Source organism: Ixodes scapularis, unplaced genomic scaffold (assembly GCF_016920785.2).
Source record: "Ixodes scapularis isolate PalLabHiFi unplaced genomic scaffold, ASM1692078v2 PGA_scaffold2__306_contigs__length_199485367, whole genome shotgun sequence".
Taxonomy (NCBI): Eukaryota; Metazoa; Arthropoda; class Arachnida; order Ixodida; family Ixodidae; genus Ixodes; species Ixodes scapularis.
In genome coordinates this window covers 104,855,034-104,875,062 of record NW_024609857.1, presented here as the reverse complement: position 1 = coordinate 104,875,062, position 20,029 = coordinate 104,855,034, and the positions used below count along the sequence as shown (strand labels likewise).

General features: G+C 44.8%; 2 protein-coding genes across 7 annotated transcripts in view; both read left to right on the top strand.

Annotated features, from left to right (window-relative positions):
• Nucleotides 1-19,289, top strand: part of LOC120835938 (MICOS complex subunit MIC27) — a 53,504-nt gene extending 34,215 nt beyond the window's left edge. Inside the window, exons 6-9 of one of the 2 annotated variants that reach the window (XM_040223127.2) lie at nt 12,264-12,410; nt 13,582-13,670; nt 13,848-13,912; nt 19,198-19,289. In XM_040223127.2, coding sequence (XP_040079061.1) covers nt 12,264-12,410; nt 13,582-13,670; nt 13,848-13,859 — 248 coding nt within the window. In that variant the 3' untranslated portion in view covers nt 13,860-13,912; nt 19,198-19,289. Of the gene's footprint in view, nt 1-12,263; nt 12,411-13,581; nt 13,719-13,847; nt 13,913-19,197 lie in introns of both variants that reach the window. The other variant, XM_040223126.1, reaches the window with a different exon arrangement.
• Nucleotides 19,290-19,815: 526 nt separating this feature from the next.
• LOC120835932 (ADAM 17-like protease) overlaps nt 19,816-20,029 on the top strand; it is a 33,945-nt gene continuing 33,731 nt past the window's right edge. For 2 of the 5 annotated variants that reach the window (XM_042291972.1, XM_040205371.3), the window contains exon 1: nt 19,816-19,995. In XM_042291972.1, coding sequence (XP_042147906.1) covers nt 19,929-19,995 — 67 coding nt within the window. In that variant the 5' untranslated portion in view covers nt 19,816-19,928. The remainder of the gene's footprint in view (nt 19,996-20,029) is intronic. The other 3 variants (XM_040205372.3, XM_040205370.3, XM_042291973.1) reach the window with 2 other exon arrangements.

Here is a 20,029-nt window from a genome sequence, read left to right as displayed (position 1 = left end):
TTATAATTAGGCCTATGTAGAGGAAACTGGCAAAAATCTGCTTTGTCTGAGTAGCTATCCATGTAACAAATCATAATGCCATCTAGTATCATATTTAGATGAATTTCTGATAATTCAAACTAAAATCTGTGACTTCCTGGAGTTTGAATTAATGAGACTCTACTGTAGTTTGCTGTACGGCATTTCGCATTCAGCGAGTCATTTTGTCACTGTACACAGACGAAAGCATAAAAGCGTTCGGACAAGTTACGCATTCACGGCTGCACGATGCTGGCAACTGTAGGGCGAGTCGTTAGACTTTGCCTTTGGTGAAAGAGTCCTGTTTGTAACACTGTGCCGCTGGAGCAAATCCACAGATTGATTGCTACTTCCTTGGCGATACAACCGCTGCCTTCTCACGTCGACACATGGGAAATACCGCAAACAAAAGCAGACACCGTCATGACTTCGCAAGGTGAAACCGGAGAGGTCAAGAGCAGAAGAATTGCTTGAGTGTTGACGTGCTATGTGGCATCAACAGCAGAGGCCTGCCATTAAAAAAAAAAAGAAGAATACTAGTTTGTAGTTTCTTTGCTGGACGTGACGTCACGACAACTGACGGCAGCGATTGACTGGCAGAGTGATGTAGATTCTTTTGGGGACAATTTGCTAATGAATTCATAACCTGACATCAAATGTAGTTTCTAAACATGGCAGATATAATCAGGCCAGTTTCCGTCCACAATGCTGCCGCCTAGTCTGTCGCACAGATTATTTCCGTTGCTAAGGGGCAATTGGGGCTTTATGTAAACATAGGCTGGACGTGCGTGTAGGAAAAATAACATGAATGACCGACCACATCATTTACTCTTCCAACATATTGCAAAAAAACAAAATAAGAAAACCGACAAGTCAACATTTTTTTTTTGTTTTTTCCTCATTTTTAGTGGCTGTCGTGTAACATCGAAGTATAAGTACCGAGTAAAATAAAACTAAAGAAAAAGTACATGATGTAAGGTGTACATGAACTCTATAGATATAATACCAGTCCCAATGGTTTAGCAAAGAAGCCAGTCTTCTCAGAGAACCCCCTCTCTCACTTGAGTCCGTTTTCTAATATTTGAATCTTAAAAAGAAGTTGCCCCGAAAAAGCGGCAGAAAATGCACAAAACAAAGTGACAGTGCCTAAAAAGGTCACACCTGCCTTTTCACATGGCTTTCAGAACTACATGCAGTGCAGGACGCAGAACGGTACCCATGGGCTAGCTGCAGTTGTAACCAGGGATGCCGCGAACTTTTTTCGAATCGAAGTTTCGATGATCGAATCAAGCGGTTCGAAAGGTTCGAAAGATTTCGATTTTTCGAATTGTCTATATCGTAAAATTCGACGGAGGTCGAATTTTCGAACTTGGTAAGCTAAGAACTTCGACGCTTTTCGAACCGTCGAACTTATTACGCTAAAAAAATTCGATCTTTTTCGAACTTATTGCGCTGCAAGGTTCGATGCTTGTCGAACTTTCGAACTTGACTGACCAAAAAATTCGACGAATTTCGAATTTTCGAAAAGTTTCGAACTTTCGAATTCTGAAATGTCAGAAGTTCGACGAACTTCGAACTTTTAGGGTAAAAGTTCGACATTTGTCGAACTTCGAAAGAACGGCGGACGGTTTCATTTGATTTCAAGTAGTGGGGTACATTCGTAATGTTTTTTTTCTCGAACTTTTACACGCGGTGCTGCGTTCCTTACAAAAGACAATGTCGTTTATTTCGATGTTCTGGCATGCTTAGGTTTAAAGATATAAATCCCCGAAGGGGCGAGGAAGGACGACGGGTTTTTGACGATTATCATTTGTGCCAGATTTGAAGCACGTTGCAGCCGGAGCTATTTATGGTATACTTTTTTAAGGATAATCTATGTATAGCCTAGGTAAGTGCCGTCTTAAGATGTGATGATTGTTATTCAACGTGAGTTTCGAAGAAATGTCCAAACATGTATCTGGATGCAATTATGACCTAAACTTGATATTTATTTTCGTCTAAGTTGTTTGAGGTATCGCATTTAAATTAACACCACAGACAGTACATATCTAATAGTGTTTAAGTTCAGCACGTCATTAAAAGAAAACTTTTTTTTTTTTTTTTCGCTTCACGTTCCTGGGACGTGTTTCTTCTAGCCTGTACACATTTTGGTAAAAGAAAATTGTTTCGAAGTTCTGAACCTCTGAATATGCAAGAATATAACACTTCCGACGAATTCTTAATAGTTTTTTTTTCTCCTGCTTTTTATTCCCGCATTTATTCTTTTTTTTTTTTTACTATCCGCACAGGTATTTAGGTCGAAAAGACAGCTTTGAACTTCCGAACCACTAAGCATGTGACGAGTAGTGCCTTCTGACAACGAGTTTCTAACAATGACCATCGACGCAACCTTTTATGCAGTGAAGAGCGACAGTAGCTACACATATGCATAAATAATTTCAGATTAAAATAAGCTCGACCACGCCCTCTTTTCCCGTATTGTTTTCTTTAACGGTCCGAAATACCTGCAAGGGAGAGAAAGAGGCTGAAGCTCCCCCCGTCCGCTACCCTCTTTCCCCCCGTTTTTCCTCTTCCGACACCACTTGTATGGTAGAACGCTCCTCGACCTCGAGTAGTGTCGGCTTTTGTGCTTTTTGCGAGGCGATTCCTCCGTCCCAGAAAATAAACCTCCAGGACAATTATAAACTTCACCGGATCGAATTACTACCAGCGTGCAAGGGGTGGCGAGCTAGTTTGCCAGGTCGCCTCAAGGTTCTTCTGAGCCTCAACCTCCTGCTCGCCCCTGGCTGTTTCGAACTGGATGAGTCTCGTAAAACAGTGTGTTCGTGTAATCACTATTGCGTGATGCAGGTTAAAGGGGTTATGACACGAAAATTAAACGGATAGATTATTCTTGAAATGGAATGCTCATAGGCTACTTAGTATATACACCAAGTTACGCAATTTTTAGAGCTCTGATAATTGCAATATTCAATTTACGAATTTTTATAATTTTCATCTGGCGACCAGGCAACACTGCTCAAGTTAGTCACACCATGGTGTCCATAAACCACGTGACCATGAACACTCTCCCATTCTAGGCGCCCCCATGATCACCCAAGCTCTTCTCGTCGCGGTACGAACAAAACCGCTCAAACAGCTCGGTAAACTGTAAGCTATTCTCGCTCTCGCCCCCCGGCCGGTTGACCTTCCACCCTGCATGCGTCTGCGAGACATTCCCGGACGACGGTGACCACGGCGAACTCGTCGTCGCTGGAGCTCGTCGCCAACGGGTCGCAGTCAAAATGAACAGCTTCCAACATCTCTTGATAGCAATCACTCTCATCGCTGCTGCGATCAATGTTGAACACTTCGACAAGGCGATCGATGCCATAGACGTAATCGTCACGGACCAGATGCTGGAAACGTGGAAGGTAAACGAGGAAGCTGAGGCTCAATACGCCAAGAAAGCAGAGTCTGTGAGTGCGTGCAATTAGACACCACGCTGGAGGCTGCCTACGTCATCAGCCTCCAGGTCCGCCCGGATCTGCCCCTCCGAGGGGCGCGCATATAAATAGATTTATCCACGAAATTATCGCGCCTTTTTCAAAACAAATTTAGCAGGATTATAGGAACATAAAATGGATCCTAGCAGTATAGTTATATAATATTTTATTTTTGGCGTGTCATAACCCCTTTAAAACCCCCCCCCCCCCCCCCCGCCCCCCCCCCCCCCCCGGGGCTGGCGGTCACAATTCTTCACTGACAAATATTCTATCACGCCCGGGGCACTCGTCGTCTCATTTAATTGCCTGACCAACTTCGCAGAATCTAGATATCACACCCTAACTTTTCTAAACTTGATATTGTGAAAACCAATGAGTCGTGAAAACGTTATTTGAAACTGAAACTGTGGAAAAACTTGAAAATCGGACTTCGAAAACTTGGAATAAAAAAAAAATTTTAAATCTTCTAATTTTTTTTTTTTTTAGTTTAGCGTTAAAAAAGAATAAAAACCTTCGAACTTTATACAGAAAGAAATTGGAAATTTTTGAATTGTTCGAACTTCATGTCTATAAAAATTCGAAGCGTTCGAAGTTTTCGAATTTTGTTTCCAAAGAATTTCGAAATCTTCGAATTTATCGAACCTGAAGTAAACAAATATTCGAAATATTCAAATTCGAAATTTTAGAAACCGTGAAAGCTTCGAAATTTTCGAATTCGAAACTCCGCTGTGGTCAAAAGTTACGAATTTTTCGAATTCAAACCTCGGTCAATACGAAAATATCTAAATTTTTCGAAATCGAACCTCAGTTCGCTTCGCAAATATCGAAACCTTTTGAAATCGAACCTAGGGTGGTTCGCGACATCCCTAGTTGTAACCCAGTGCTTGTAGTATATCGCAGCTGCTTGGAAGGGAGAGAGGCCACCTCCTTCATGCCGTGGTACCGGGAAAAGCAATATTAAAGAGCCGCAGGCGATTTCTGTGCATCCACAATGCTATTCTGGGACAGCAAGACAGAAAACTTCAGTAACACAGTGAACAAAAAAGAGACCAAAAGAGTAGGCATGCAGGCGAGCGTGAATTGTAGACACAGCTAAAACTCAAGGCACAAGGAAGCAGAAAGAGGGCACATGAAGAGGCCTTTCGACTTCCTTGCATGTCGGGTTGGAGTCTCGTACCGGGTAGTAAGAAGCAACAATACTGGTTCCCTAGCCTTGCCTGTCTCAAGAAGCCTTGGAACAAAGATATCCTACTCGTCATTCATCTCGTTTTCTCTTCTCGGGCAGATTAAAGTGCACGCTGCGGCAGCAAACTGCCTCAAAGGGGCTCGACTCACACTCCTAAGAGAATGATTGGCATGCAAATTCTCCATTGTGTACTATGTGCATTCTATGTTTTAAAAGGGAACTCCGGCATTTTCTTCATTGTCCCCGATTTGCCTAAAAACTTGCTAAACACATCAACAAACATCGCTGAAATAGTAACCGAAATATCTTGCCGAAATAGCTTTTTTTTGCAAAGTTACAGAATTTACAATTTTGGTCATCATTGTGTTTTTCAAAGTGAAAAGCTCTACTGGCAACATTGAAATTGAGACGTCATGGGAAGGCAAAGGTTCACTCTTAGGGCTGTAGACTTTGTTCACAACTGATCACAAACAGTTTCATGGTGTGAAAAGAACGCTTTGGAAGGTCGCCCCAAATCCCACCCAGCAGCACGAAACAAATGCTCGGCATAGTTCATTTCTACACAGCCGCTCGAACCGTGAGCCCGTCATCCTGTGACACAAGCACGTAACTAGAGGGGGTTCATGGAGCCCGGCCCGGCCCGCCCCGCCGCTGCCGCCCCCAAAAACAAAATCCTGGCTATGTGCCTGCGTGACGTCACGGCAATGAAAAGCACAAGTATATTTCAATCTTGGATTGGCATCATACACGACAGTGGTAGGAACATTACTTGTGTCGAGCTAGAGAAGCCATATTGGGGGCTACCCCAGCTACGTCCACACTGGCTTTCATGGCAGTTATGTGCAATGCAGACAGCTTTCACTATTTCAACCGAGTGCCTAGGCAAACACAGAAGCAGCCACATAAGACAATCAGGAAAAGACGCCGAGTTGTACAGGCTAAGGAGGAAGGACATAGTGCAGCGAGCTACCTAGTCCAGGCTATTCCTCTGAGAAATGCAGTCGGTGGAAATGTAGGTCAGTCATTCCCGCCATTAATTTAGGTAACTAATGCCAGCATTACACTATTTTGCATATTTCTCTACTGCAACGCTAGTCATCCGCAGCAGAAACAACGCCCCAAACTAAAAAGAAGTCTCGTTGCATTGTTAACACAGACATCAAGTCCATTAGGAAAGGCCAGCTGTGCCATCCACCTGTTCATAAGCGAGCTGGAGTTCATCAAAGCACAACTGAGAACCTCTCGGAAGTACTTGGTTCCTTTTCAGTAGTTATTGAATGAAAACACAGTGCAGTGGTGATTACCATCAGCACAGCCTTGCCACTGGCACTGCTGTCCCTCGGGTGGCACATGCACGACATGGCCTGCAAGCCATATATATCCCTAAAAGAAAGCTGCATAGGATGCACTTACCGTGGCTAGCGTCGCCACCCAGCGAGCTTGCACAAACCCTCTGCATGGCACGCAGTGCTGTTCAGAACAGAGCGGCACTGGCTAGCCAGTTAATGCGAAGGCTTGTAGTGTCCTGCTGCTGCCTTGGCAAAGCTGCAAGTCACCTCTTTCACGCCTTGTGGTGCCCATCAGCTTCAAAAGAAACAGTGTTGAATCGCGACCAGCTATAACCTGTCGCACAAGGGAGAAAAGGGTGTGAATGTGCAGACTCCTATCTGTTTGCTTTTGTCTAGCGTGTGAGTTTTGTTTGAGAAGAAAACAACAATGACACTTCTTTCACAGTAATATGCAAAACAAAAACGAGAACGGCTCGGTTATTAATAAGTTGTGTGCAGCAGAGGCACGGGTGCGAGGGCGTAGCTCCGCAGAATGTTCTTTTTGCACGGCTGCTCGTGCAAAAAGGGCGCTTTTGTGCTCGGGCCTGTGCCTTTTCTGCACACAACCTATGTTACAGAGTGTATAGCACGCCTTCGAGCACTCGCGTGCGGCGAGAAATCCATAATATACAAGGTACGATCGCAGGAAACCTCGCAGGGGTGCAGGAAGCTGCAAGTGCACGGTGCACCAGAATGTAACACTAGAGGTGGTGATAGAATTTCACAGTTTGAGAATATGACGTTACTTGGGTCAAAATATAGAAACGAAAAACGTAACTGCCTTACCGGCTGATGATAAGGGCCATCGGAGCACGACCAACTATTTGTTGTGATCGGGGCATTCGATTGGACGCGGGTTGGTAAAGATTTGAAAAACACGAAAGAATAAAACATGTAGGGACGAAGACAGGCAGCGCAGTTCTTTGTCGACATGAAATGTAAGATCAAGCACATTATTCTGTCGGATCAAATAGTTTTGTTGAATTAGGTTTAGCTCGCAAGTCCGCCGTTCTTCGGCGGGCTTTCAGCTTTCTGCGATGGTTGTTTTAATCGTGAACGCAGGCTCAAACAATGTAGGCAGCGGCGCCAAATAGATCTGAAACGAAGAAACAGCTCGGACGCGTGGAACGAACACACATAGAGATCACATCACAGGAAAACTCAAACCACTCACCTTTCGTTCGACGACGGTTCGTCAGGCACGATGTTTCCGATGTTTCTCCGGGCGTTGAGGTGGTTGAGGAGACCGCGTCTGTTTCCGTGCTCCTATTGGTTGTGACGTCACCAAATTTCATCCAATAAAGTGCGCGCCGAAGTTCTCTCTAGTCGCCGGTGTTTACGCCAACGTTTACGCAATCGTGCAACACGAGGCATTTGTTTATGCAGAGGGACCAGAACAAGAAGTATGATCGTGTATCGGATTCAGCAGTCTTTTTTTCTGCTGCGCATTGTTTAGTTTCTGCTCCAGAGTGATCCGGTGTTTGTGTGTTGGTGCTTCTGCTTCGTGCCTTGTTTGGATTGTGGGCTGCCGACGAGCTCGCACGGAAGAAAAATGAACTACCAGACAAGCAGGTGCCGTGCTGCTGCTTATCTGCGTAGTCGCCAAGTGGATTGTAAACGGAAGGACCTGAACTGTGAGGATGAGTGCAGTCAAAACATAAACTGATATTTCTTCTATTTCCATTGACTTTTCACATCTGCTATGTCCCCGAGTGCGAGAAATAGACGCGGCCTCGGTTCGCGTTATAATAGTAATAATATTTTTTTTTTCTTTTTGAGGGCATCAAAACCTGCCCTCGCGTTATATTCGTGGTCGCGTTATATTCGTGCAAATACGGTATGTCACAAAACAAATCATCTGCGAAAACAAAAATTTTTTTTAGCAATATTTACGCCACAGGACGTAATTTAATCGGAGTTACAACCTCTCCACATTTGAAATTCCCGCTCTTTCGACCCTCGCGGAGGAGAAGTACGCCCCGCCCCTCATTCTTGGATTCTCTTGGATTGACTTGGCTGCGGAGTATGCAGAGTCTTGACTTCCGGCCGCGGATCGGGGAAGGGGGGGGGGGGGGGGAGGTGCCGTCGATGTAGACTGGAAGCTAGAGCTGGTTTGCTTACGTTGCATTTGTTTCGTCGGTGAAAATCTTGCAACAACGCACATTCAACATGGCACTGGTATTGTTTTGGTGTGACGGGACGCGAGAAACCTCCTCGGTTTGCGAGCACATGTAGCAAAGACGTGACCTGAGAAGTGCCTCTGAGATGTTTCGAGAAGACGGAAAGTATCATTCGTAATCGTTGTGCATGCTTTGAAACCAAAGGGAGTCGCAGGGTCCACGAGTGCGCAACCACAAGCCAAGGTTCACGACAGCGCTGCGTTGACTTCGGCGATCTCGCTCTGTTTGGTGCGACACCTCGATGCGACAAAGAGCTGAAACGTTCGTGGTGTGTGGTGCGGGATTGGAAGCAGAAACCCACACTAACACGGAGCGCAAATTGGTTGTTGTGGGGTTGACATTTAACGGGTTCAGTCTTGTCGTCGTCAGCTGATCCGGTCCAGCTGGACCGATAGGACACAGCGAGCTGTGGCAGCGAGTGTTTTTAAAAGTAATTCTTCCTTCGTTTCGTTTCAAAATGTGGAAGATTCCTGACGCATACTGTGAGTAAAAAGCTGCGGGGCGTTTTCAACAAAATTATGTTGTTTTAATTGAACAATGGAGTCCGGATTGTTGTCCTAAATCTGCCGTTTTTATGCTTGGTGCTGTGAGACTGCGTTTTGCACTGCGACGTATTTGCACAACGACACACACTGCTCGAGTAGATGATTCGATCCTGCAAACGACCGGTTATACAGAATTTCAGGGAAACTTAAGTCACCACCGATATTTTCCTGTAACTCTCGTGCGAGTTTGTAGCGCTCATCATGCGGTGTGAATAAATTTGGGCAAGATTTCCTACCTGCCGACAGATGCATGAACTGAGACAATTTTTATTAAGTGAACATAGTGCTTTTTTTTTTATTTTGGGAAGAGGTGTTGGTGCATTTATTATGGTACAATCATTTGAGAGTTAAGAATTTGGGGAGGGTGACCAAGCTTTCCGAATATAGTCTCTTTCCTCTCTGGCACTGCCCCAAGTTTCAGTTTCAGTAGTCATACCTACTTGCAGGTACAAACTGCTCTAAAGCAGGTAAAAGACTGGGAAGTCAGGACGGTGCGGCCTCCGTGTTTCGCAAGATTACTGGAGAAGTTCTTTTGGGAGGTATGCGGAACATGCAAACGATTGTTATGCCCGTCGTTTGCGTCTCTCCAGCAAAACGAATAAGATGATCTGCAAAAACGTAATCACAAGCCAAGATTTACGATAACAGTACACATTCAATTCGAACAACTTTACGTAAGTAAAGTTGTTTGTAATGCTCACCGGGCGATGTCGGTACCAAATACTGTAATGCCCACCGGGCGATGTAGGTACCAAATAAATAAATAAATAAAATAAATAAAACAACTCAAAAGCCGACAAAAAAAAAAAAAAAAGATCTGTTGTTTAATGCAGAATTCGGAGTCCGAAGGCTTCTGCCGACAGCTGTTACGTGATAACCTTGCTGTGCCAGGTTTTTTACGTAACAGCTGTGTCTCAGTCGCGGACGTTCGGTGCACTCGGTGCGAAACTCGAAGGCCTCCAGAGCAAAATGGCAAGAACATACCTGGACTCGTTTGTCGCTACGGGTAAGCCCGATTGCCTGCAGCCAAATAGAATTCAGCTTGTGATTTTTCGGGATGACATGGCTGCTGGAAGACTCGCTGTCACAATCACTCATTTCGCAGCACTTTAGAGAGTAACGGCGCCGCTTTACAGGAGCTGACATCTCCAAAAAGTCAACATTTGCACGCGCAAGCAAAAAAAAAAAAAAAAACACGCTAAGAAAGCAAAGAGGAAAACGAGAGTAACAAATTCCGCTATGAAAGCCAAACCCCCGCGTCGCTTCCTGTCACTAACACTGGTGACAGCTGCTAAACACACACTACGGTACTTCACTTCAAGAAGTCTCACTCAAGCACCTGGGTCAACACGAAACACTGATCACTTCAGCGAAACGACTAGTCGACGTAGGCGAGACTAAAGCCCCTCTATCCTGGGAAAATTGGCGCCATTCATTGTTGTGGAAATGCTCGAGGCACGTGCCGCGCACCACTTCTGGGAAATTTATGGCGTCTGAAATCTAGCTCAGTGCTGCGCTGCGCCGCCATGATCTTCCCAAGGGCCGCACGTTTCGCGTGCCTCGTATATTGACAAACATTCTGCTACTTTTGAAACATGAAGGGGCTTTAGGCGAGACAGGCGGGAGGAGGCACATCGCCGGCCATGAAAGAATGGCAAAGCTTTTGTTTGTTATGGCATGAATCCAGATGGAAGTGCCCGTCTTGTAAACCTTTTGTAAAAAGTAATAACTCTCATTACTTGGGTTATTCTTTAAACATAAAAGTATGCCACCCAAAAGGAAATTGCAGCATATAAAGGTTTAACAACCAAGATCTAAGCAGTCAATCAAACTCTTAGCCAATGAGAAGTATAGCAGCCAACTGGTGCTAGACGTCGCAGAACACCAACTTCGTGGCATGCGATTTAAAACGGACGAAATAGCCGCAAACTAAAATCAGTCTCGCGCAATAAATATTGATGTAAAAAAAATTTTTTCTTGCAGAAAAATTGTTTTTTGAGATGCTTGTCCCAATTAGGCTCTTTGAAAAAAAAAAACTTTTTCTTTTTAGTTACCCCTTAAAAAGCAACTCCGCTCAATTCCGAAAATTTCGTGGGTGATTTCACTTCAAAAAGCACTAATGAAAGGCACTACGTCACTTGCTTCGCAAAAAGTGGGATACATTTTGTTAAATCCTATTTTAAACATAAGCAGAAATCGAAACCAAACCTTCGGCTTCGTTCAGGCCGCCAAAAACATGGCTATCACGTGGTACAAGATGTTATGCAATTCTCTACACGACAGGCGGGCCACTGTTGGGGCGGGCGTGTGCCAGGCACAAGTGTCGCCTGCACTGCGCTCCTCACCACGTTATGGTGTCTATGACATTTGGCGAAGTCTGCACAACTGCAGCATCAGTCTATGCACGTAGTGTGAACAATACTCCGAGGAAACAAAAATCACAAACGGTGAAAGTCAGATGACGACGGTGGTTGTGATGCGGGAAGTGGCGGTAACGGTCTGATGGCTGCCAAGAAGCGTGCTGCTCAGGCACAATCCGCCAATCACAAGTACACCGCTGAGCGCGCCGAGAGGACACATTGCTGACGTCATCCTTGACGCTTGCTTGGAGAAGTGAAAACAAACAAAAAGGAGCAATGGATGATGTTTCGCTCAATGTTGGCTGCACCAGAGCCTGGACTGCGCTGTTAGTTACGCCTCAATTCGCCTGCTAGAGTAAGCAGATTTTGGCAACTTGGCGCATTGCAAAGCTTGCCGGACCATTGAAGAAACATTCAGATGGAACTAGGTCATAATATTTGATGTGTTGTCCTCCTAAGTGATACTAAAGAGAACTGCATTGTTTCTTTGAAACCAAAAATGAAGCGGAGTTCCCCTTCAAGTGCCATTGTAGGTCCATCCTTATGTGTCACGAAAACTCCTCTTTCGATTTCTGGTTCATTTCATGTGTTACACTATATAGTGCGCGAATCAGCCTAAATATGCCTCTCTGCACGCAGAAAAAGGGGTATGAAAAAAGTCTGGGGGATTTATCAAGCATGCAGCCAAGCTCTGCTCTGGCAGACTGCATTCTCTTTGGAGAATAAGGACATCTCAACATTTCTTACGGAGTCCATTGCTAGTGGCGGTAATGAGAAATAAATGTTGAAAAGGAGGTCAGAGATCGTCTGAGATCGTGAACAATGTCATACGTTGTCCGCTGACGCAACCATCGTCGTGCATCACCGAATGAATGCCGCGACGGCGGTGGTTGTTGCAATTCTTGCTCTTTCGTCTTGCCATTACTACGTGGAGAGGGAGACATTTTCTTAGTGTGCCACGTAATCCTTCAAACTTTAGTTTATTTACTATTGCAGCACTTACTATCATTCAACTCCATTTGGCTATCCTACTTCAGCTGTTTAAAAGAATTTTCACATTTCAAAACTGTAAGACAAAACTTGGGTTTTATTTTCAATGGGAATAGAAATTGTTAAAAGTAAAAAGCAACAGCTCATTTGATGTGGAAACATGTCTTGCAGGTGGCATCTTCAAAAAGCTGATCTTTGCGAGCATGGGAGCTGGGGCAGCCGCCGCTGCCTGCTATCCCAAGGAGGCCAAGGAATTCTCCCAAAATTACCTCGTGGTTGCTCGCAATCAAGTCACCGCCGGAGTGAAGCAGACCACGGGTGAGACAGCCTTCAGATCGTAAAAATGCCGTCGGATGTGGCCCGGCTGTGAAAAGTATGCCCTGGTGCGCCGCCACATGACACTGCCTATTATTAAGGAAATACGTATACTCAAGATATGCTAAAACATATGTTGAGGGATTGGCATCATTTTGTACAGCTTAAATTTTCTTAGCATAAAAAATTACTATACTCGACGGCGGCGTTTTTTTAACGCACTGTCAAGGACTTCCTAGCTTCCACGGTGCTCCGATGCAGTCAGTCTTGCGTGAGCACATGACTTCAACACTCGCGCAAGAAGGCGCACAAAAGAAACGCAAGACGAAGCTACATGCCCGCGCTGCAGTGCAGTGCTGCAGCGCTGGAAACTCCTGGCCTTGACAACATATTACAAATTCTTTTTGTTTTAAGGTTGATGTAATTATATGAGTGCTTTGTTCCTTACGTAGTACCCTCCCTTATGGCAGTCTTGTAGGTTAAGAGAGTTACATAAATTAATGTTTTATTTTGCGGTAACTAAGTTAGTTAGCTAGAGGGGGAATTTAGGAAAATAATTTTGTCTTTTGCCTGCACTATTGTGGCAAAGGTTCGGCTCAGATTAACATTGTACATATATTTTGTGTCTCAAAAGTGTGAACATTGTCATGTGTAGCATCCTTGAAAACAGTCCTGCCAAAGCTAGTGCTCTGGAGATTACGGAGCACAAAGTTTGCATCTTTCACACCCCAGCTCTGCCCCTTCTATTTCATCTCTCCGTTTTCTCCTTGCCTCCTGCTCACCTTCCCACCGCATCTGTAAGCGTGCTTGCTCAACACCTTGTACATGACAAGATTGTCGTGCTAAGGTTCCTTTTTATCATTTAATGGAGGCCGGCGCGGGATGCAGAATGGACGTGAATGCTACATCAATTTTCTGTTGGGGCTCCGTCCAACGAGTAAAGATGCGAATTCCAGCCGAACATGGATGCAGTACACATGTCTAATCAATTTCCATGTGACGCTTTTTCATTACAGGAAATGTGTCGCAGGAAATTGCTAGGAGTCAGCCGTGTGGTGCTAACAGTTAACGATTGTACTTTCCAGATTTGCCTCTCAGCTCATCAGTTTGTATTTATGTGTCTTAGAACACTTGCAGCTAGATTTTATACATTTTCCTTCCTCTCTTATTGCAGGATATGACTTGAATGAGCTCTTTTCAAAAGTGAAGCTTCCAAAGCTGCCGGACTTTTCTCCAAAAACCATCGACCAAGTTGGGCAGCAAGTGAGTGACGTTAACTACTATGGATTCAGGCTCTCCGATCCTGAGTCGGTAAATATTGGCCATGTGTGTTCATTCTGCTGCTTCGATTCTCTGTGCCAGGATCTTACTACCTCTCTGTCGTAGAAAGCGTCATTTTGTTTGGCAGGCGTCCTAAATATGTATTGTTTCTCCTTTCAGAAGAGTGGTTAGAGAATCAAAATAGTCAAGGATAGCTGATTATAGCATGGCTATGCTGTTTTCGGGTAAGTTTATGCTTTGTTGCCTTCACTGAAAGTGACCACTTTTTTTGAGCACCTCTTCATCATTCTTATCCTTAGGTGATTTAGATGATATATGTACAGTTACAGTGAAACTTGACTGGAGTGCAAGACTGCACATGTTGTTCTGCATAGCGCTAATTCAGCAGCAGCCGACGAAACCAATTTGTGACTTGGTGCCAGACCCATCCAATTCCACAGGTAGAGTAGGATAATATCCGAGTTTGGGTACCAGATCAGATACCTACTAGTATGAGGTTCAGTTCAGATGCATTTGGTAAGGATTGTTTGGTCTCGCTCACATGTAAATATCTTCAGGAAGGAATCAGCGTCACCAAGAAACTGTGTTCATGTTGTAGGTTAAACACCCAGCATAAAAACAAAATTTGTTTACTAAAGTGGTTGCTAGGAAACAAGCAGCATAATGCAAATTGCATCACAAAGACACAGAGAAGGTTAAGGCATTCCCATCAGCGACATATCTGAGGAGCTGCTCCACCCTCCCTGCGCTGTTGGATCTGCTTGGCACCATGTGACCGATTGGTTCTCCTGATACTACCAAGCTACCCGGAAAAAAAAATAAGAAAAAAAAACAACCGGTGCTTGTTTTGGTTAAGTTTGCTTACGAGTGGAGCTTTAACTTCTAGCTTCTGGAAGGAAGACTGCACTTTTATGAAACTGTGGATTCAGACAGTGTCAGTTGGAGGCAAAGTCCAACTGCTAGCCCAGATTGTGAAAGTGTTGATAGTTGGCAGTGATGTCATGCTGGCCTGAGTTTCATTGACTCGGATGGATTGTATTATTCCAATTAGTTATGTCTTCCAAGCACCTTTTTTTGTATACACCGACACGCGGGCTTGACGTCACGGAGCTGCGGCGGCGCTGCGATCGCGCCGGAGCCGGGGGGTGTGGGCAAAAGCGCGCACGTTTCGCATGGGCGTCATAGCATTTCAGCATGCCGCGAAGCTGTGTTGCCGTTAATTACACCTAAATGTACAAGAAAAGCAGCGGAGTGAGTTTCCACAAGTTCCCGGCAGACTCTGAAAGGCGTAGAAGGTGGATAAAATCCGTGGATCGAAAAGAATGGTCGCCTCGCGCGAACGACCGTTTGTGCGGCAAACACTTTCTTGAAGGCAAGTACGGCTTCCATTTCAATCTCCGTCCCGAGATTTGCTTATGTGCAGGGAAACCGTTGTCTGATCGAGACCACCCGGATTTTGTTCCCACGGTGTTCGCGCACAACGCACCGGCCAAGCGCTCGTCGGAGGCTCGGTATACGCCCTTGCTAGCGAGCAGAAGGGATCGGCGACAGAACGGCAATGTTGTAAGCGTTACCAAAAAAAAAAAAAAGTAACGAAATACGTTACTCGTTACTTGCAAATAAAAGGTACGCGCTACTGAGCTACGTTATCTAAAAATAAAAGGAACGCGTTGCCCGATAAAAAGTAAGACACGTTACTTCTGCGTTACTTTTTTAAATTATGATTTAACACATTTTACGGTTTTGACGATACAGGTCATATATCAAGAAACATTATGTTCATGCAGAAACTGAAAATAATTACTTTATCTCCTTTTACTGTTTCACCTAAATACAAGAAAAAACTCAAAGAAAAACATGGCTTGACGCCTAAAACACGGAAACAATTGAAGCGTAATTTCTTTAAGACTTGGGAAGCAGTAACGACTAACGTAACTACGTTACTTGAAATAGTAACATAAGTGCGTTACCCGTTGCTGTGTCGAAAATGTAACAAGTAGGTTACTACGTTACTGAAAAAAGTAACGCTTTCCTAGTAACGCCGTTACTTGTAACCTGTTACCGCCAAGAATGCAGAACGGACAAACCTTTACTGGAATTGTAATGCCTTGTGGTCATGAGGGTATAAAAAATATCATACCATGACTTGAAGACGCTCTGTGTATTTAATCAATTAATGAATACACACACTTCCGCAGACCCACAGTCTGCTGATCCCACCGGCAGTGCGGAAACCGACTCGATGTAATCGTAGACCTCGAGAGACTTGTACGCCTGCACCGTGTCGGCCGTGAACTGGCTTGGCGAAAAAACTAAATAAACGACGACCTGAGCCGTCGACTTTCATGGCAGCAACTTTACGTCGGAAGTCCAGCAGGCCTTGTTTACGGCGTACGGATCCTCGTAGGCAACGCCGTCCACGCACAGTTTGTTTCGATACCGCTCACGTTAGGCTCGGGCAACGAGCTCAAATAGTCGGGCATAGCATGCTACATACGTTATGAGGAAATACGATGCAAAAATAAAGATACAAGTGTCCCTACAACGTCAACAATGAGCGCACGCCATAGAGCGCAATGGCGAAAACACGGAGAGCCGGGTGCTTTCGCCCACATAGCTACCGCGCATGCGCGGCCTTCCGGCCGTGTTGGTAAACAGAGCCGCTCCACGTGTCGGTCTATAAGTAACCTTTGTATATGGATTATTTAAACCTTTACAGGCTTTCTTCGGGGAGTACATTCCATGCCTCTACAGTATTATGTGGGGTAGAATGCATTGAAGTTATGTTAGTTCCTTGGTTGGCATGCGTATCGCTTATCGCAACTGCAGCATCTTAATAGTACTGCCCTAGAGTCAGGATAACTGGTCTGGTTGTGTAAGTTGAGCAGAATATGCTTCGCTGTGGAAAAACGCACAAACACAAAAAAAAAAGACTGGGAGAGCGGATGCAGCATCAAACACTGCATTGAGTTCGTACCATTCAAAAAGGGCGTCATATACCAGATACCCCTCTCGTGAGATACCCCTCTAGTGCGGCAAGGTGTACATGGGGCAAACGGGGAGATGTCTGAACATTCGCCTGTGGGAGCACTGTAGTTCTTTAACAGAAACCGCTTGCTCACATTTGGCATTGCACTACCGTGACTACTCGTGTAGACCTCTACTAGAAAGTGCCGTTGTGCTGTATAAACACAGGGACCAAAAAGCTCGCAACATTGTAGAGGCTCACAGAATAAAAATGGAGGGCACAACCTGCGTGAGTCAGGCTTCCTTAGCTTTGATAGCCAGTGAGGTAAAATTTTTAGATCAAGGAAGAACGCCCATGGAATTGTATAACCCAATGGCTCTCAAATGGGGTTCTGCGGAGCCCTCGCCTCAATCCCTAATTCTCGGAAAATGTTTTTTTTAGTTGATCTTGGCTAGGTGGCGCAAGCTACCGCCTGTTATAAAGGTTACAGCCGTTATCATTTATCCATCCATTCATCCTTTTACTTGCTGCTTCTCACTTCTGTCTATAACATAAAAGTGCAGTGTAAAAAAAGATTGCAGTGGCTCAGCTCGGCTATGCTAGGATATATGTAGCGTAAGCTTAGGTTCAGCTGGTTATTCTTAGCTTTCCTGGTTGTCTAGGATTAGCTTGATTATCGTGCTTACTACTGCTTCAATGACACACACACGGTATACGCATTATGTGACTACTTCGGGATCCGATGAGTTAAGCTTCTCCGCTCTTCTTATTGCGGAGGAGGCACCATGGTAACTGAGCTTTCGGTTGCACGTCAAACGATCCCCAGGTGGTCCAAATTAATCCTCAGTCCTCCGCTGGGGCGTGCCAGATGCCGTCGTTGGTTTGGCCAGCTGTGCGCCGTGTTATGTATCAAGCAACCAAGCTGCCGCCCAGAACAACCAGACAGCGCGAGCCATGATTTCGAGCGGGTGCATGTGCGCGGCGCGTGCATCGGGGACGGACTTACCAGTCCTGCCCGTTCCGTCACTGCTCCTCGCGCATGCGCAGCACGGCTCTCCAGGAGCCACGCGAAACTGCTCAACCTCGGCCAGTGTAGCTTACGCTACAAAAGGATGTCCTTTTGACACTGCAACTAGTGGTCTTTCTTCATACCCCCTCTTCCCCTTCCTCCGGTGGCATGGGGTCCCCAACACATCCATGCTTGAGAACCACTGGTATAACCGATAGCACCCAATTCTGTCATGCGCAGATGCCATTCCATTATGATTGGAAAGTCGTGTGTTTCAGTGTTTCTTTGTGGTTTATTGCAAATAAATTCTCGGTTGTTTGCACTTGTATCGTCCACTTCGTTCCTCCGTCCGTCTAACATTCGCTCCGTTTCAAGATGAGTACCATCCTGTCAAGGGGTGTAGCACTCGTATTGTCACTGCCCTGGCTAGCGCAGTGGCTTTTCGTCTGGCTGCCATGAAATAAGTGCTGCCAGAGATTCTGTCTCCATGTCGTTGGTTCACCCGGTATTTAACTGCACATGCAGAAACTTGCTTTCTGCTCATGCTATAACGTAACGGTATTGGCTGGAGCCACGGAATGTTTCCAGTGTAACAACTTTTAAGTTGTCTTTTCAGAATTTCAGTGAGTGCTGGAATTGACAGCTGCATTAAGGGAGCTTTGTGCAACTGAATTTAACTGTGGCAGCAACCGTAGCGAGGCATGCTTGCAAGTCTTGCTCCATTGAAGGTCTAGGTGGCAGTATTCCTGATATGCAGTAAGGTCCCAAAGACTGGTGAAGCCTTTAAAAGGATCGTACAAATTGGCTTGGTAACATATTGCTCTACAATTTATACCACAGAGGTACCCAAAGGTGGTAGAAGCATTGCATAAACAATTTTAACGCACCACAAACGACAGGTGGCAGCAACGGCCGCGGCAGCTCAGAGGCTCTGTGGCGGCTTACGGCAGCTCAGTGACTGCCGTGGCTGTGGCCGCAATCTGTCGATCGTTGCACCAGTGGGAGGGTTTTTACTTAGGCAGTACTGTGAGTACTGCCTTTCTCACAGTACTGTGAGAAAATTCAGTGGCTCTAGGGGTTTTAGTATTGGCCACTTGCTACGTGTATATTATCTGTACCTGCTAATGGTGGGTTTTTTGTGCCTGGTGAAGAAAGAATTTGAAGGCAAACACCGATGTCAATCCTGAACGTTCGAGACGTTAGTTCGCTGTATTGTTTGATGTCACCATGGTGAGATTTACAAGCTTTTTGCCATATGCATTTGAGGGTGTCATGTAAATCCTTGGAATACTCAGCTTGGCATGCCTCAGACAGCTCATGACAATAAAATGTGGTGAATTTTATCAACAACATTAAAACTGAAACAAATAGAGAAGTAACTGTACAGTGAAGAACGCCATAGCATTTGTATGTCTGCCATTGATGAATTGATTCTATGTTTTAACTGGCACTTGAGCCACTAGGTGTCACTGAATTTCTGAATGGTTCTACTCGGTAATTTTGTGTTAAAATTCGTATTATTTTATTTCCAGGTGCAGTTCTTCAAGCTTTCCTGGGAGCGAAATCCATATCTGAAGATGTTGCTTTTTATGAAATAAAAAATAAATGAGTGATCTTCGTTTTATTTAGTTTATATTTTCTAATATCTTTTCTACAATGACACCAATAGTTTCGTGCTCCATATGTCTAGGTTGTCAATACTCCTCAGAGTAGAGAATGGGACATATGATTAAGGGCAGGGGAAGCGAGACATAGAAAAAGCTTTCAGTTCACCCTGGAAATGCAACCTTTTCTGGGGATTTTCGTTTAATAATGGAGGACACCAACACCTTTGCTACTCCTACAAAATCAAAGCTTGCCAAATTTATTAATATAGAAAAGTGCCCTGAACGCATCGTTTGTGCGAAAAAGATGATCTAGGCAGGTGGAGCAACAAACAAAGCTAAAAATTGGTACTCTATTGGAAATAACATTTTATATTGTTATTTTTTTGGCTTTAATGAGACAAAACGACGGGACTGCAGGCTGCAGGTATGAACCTCTACAACGCGTCGGAATTTTCGGCGATCGTGTTGAAGTTTTGATTTCAGTTCAGTTGTTTGACCGAAATTTGGTTTGACCATTTCGCTAAAAGTTAGCGGCAACACTGTGTTGGCGTCACAACAATCGTGCGTCACTTCCCGTTCGTTCTTGCCGAGAGCAATGTAAACTTCCTGGGAGTGTCGACTTTCGCGCTCCTGGTCCAAAATTCCGAAAAACAGTCATGATTCTCTGCGTTTGGAGAACTTTTTCTGTGATATTCTACTTAACAGTCACCTGCGCTAGCGAAGGTAAGTTCTCATTTGTCGAGAAATTCATTGGTTA